Source organism: Loa loa (assembly GCF_000183805.2).
Source record: "Loa loa unplaced genomic scaffold supercont3.1090, whole genome shotgun sequence".
In the NCBI taxonomy this organism is placed as follows: domain Eukaryota; kingdom Metazoa; phylum Nematoda; class Chromadorea; order Rhabditida; family Onchocercidae; genus Loa; species Loa loa.
This window is the reverse complement of record NW_018109270.1, coordinates 1,789-3,059: the sequence shown is the minus strand read 5'-3', so window position 1 is coordinate 3,059 and position 1,271 is coordinate 1,789. Positions and strand designations below refer to the sequence as shown.

At 38.8% G+C, this 1,271-nt stretch overlaps 1 protein-coding gene across 1 annotated transcript; it reads right to left on the bottom strand.

Moving 5' to 3' along the window:
* Positions 1 to 272: 272 nt before the first annotated feature.
* Positions 273 to 1,063, bottom strand: LOAG_13562 (hypothetical protein; the record flags this gene model as incomplete). The annotated part of the gene is made up of 3 exons (XM_003149069.1): positions 273 to 435; positions 629 to 660; positions 827 to 1,063. The coding sequence occupies 3 exons, from the start codon at positions 1,061 to 1,063 to the stop codon at positions 273 to 275; spliced, it is 432 nt and encodes a 143-aa protein (XP_003149117.1).
* Positions 1,064 to 1,271: the final 208 nt, after the last annotated feature.

The window sequence follows — 1,271 nt, the reverse complement described above, 5'->3', positions numbered from 1 at the left end:
CTTAATATATACTTACAAGTGATGATTTCTTCCCCCAATATCTTTATGCTAATCTTCGCCTTTGTGGAGGAGTAATTCTTCGCCAATTTATCGCCGAATGAAGCGATACTTATTTCATCTGTAATTCCTTGCAAGCTTAGTCGATCCGTTAAATCCTCTCAAACGAATGACAACTGCGCACCTTGGTCAAGTAGTACTAGTGCCTGTGTTTCTATCTCCTGAGCTTCGGGATTGACTATGCTAACTTTTTTACACAATGATAAAACTCTTCCTTATAGATCCCTTTGATCAGCCATTGAATCAGTTGTACACATTGGTTCCACTTTTTCCTTACTTGTTTTGTTCATCCGACTAGCGTTCGTATCACGTCTGTTACATAACGCTGATTTTTGTGGACCACTACCCTTGCAGTGGAAGCATTGTGTCATTCTCATTCTATAGTTGCTTGCGATATAGCCCAATTTCATGCATTATTTTCGGCAGGCGTTAATTTTACTTAAATGCCTTAGCTGTTATTTTAAGGTTGGATAGTTTCGATATTTGTCGTTCCAATGATCTTTATTATATAAGATCTTGATCTTGTTGGGGTTCTCCCAATCTGTTCTCTGTCTAATCCCGCCTTACCAACCGCTGCTCCTGAGCCATCACCGATGGTTTTAACTGTAGCTAAGGCCGACGTTCTATTTTTGGATTGTCTGTCACTCGGAACTATCGATTTATGGTAGGTCGAGTTGGCTTCTCGATTTCACTGGTAGAAGTTTGATTTTGAGCTACAGCTTTTTAGCAACTCCATTAAATCTCTTAGGAAATGCCTCAATTTGCTTACTGACCAAAACTTATCTTTCAACCTTTGCTCATGAACTTTAATCAGGATGTGCTTTGGTAAGTTCTTTTCGATAATTACTTGTAGATTTGTATGTTCTAGATTTTCTACCAACTGCAGTTGTCTGAGTAATCTCTCTTGTATTTTTGACCGTTGTTTCCCACTCACAATTTTTTCTGACCGAGAAGAGGTTGTTGTAAAATAAACTTGTGATAGTGTAGTATCACCGTATTTCTTCATCAATATCTCTCGAATAAGATTGTAATTCTCTAATGCATCTCGAATCCATTAACTAATCATTAACGTATCCACTAGCTTGTAATGCTTCATCTCTTCAGCACGAAATAAGATAATTGAGCTTCTGGATGCCTGGAAGGTCCTGCTTATGTACCGCTGCTTGAAAGCCGATCCAGAATGCTCTCCAGTTTCGAGGATTCCCGCTAAACAT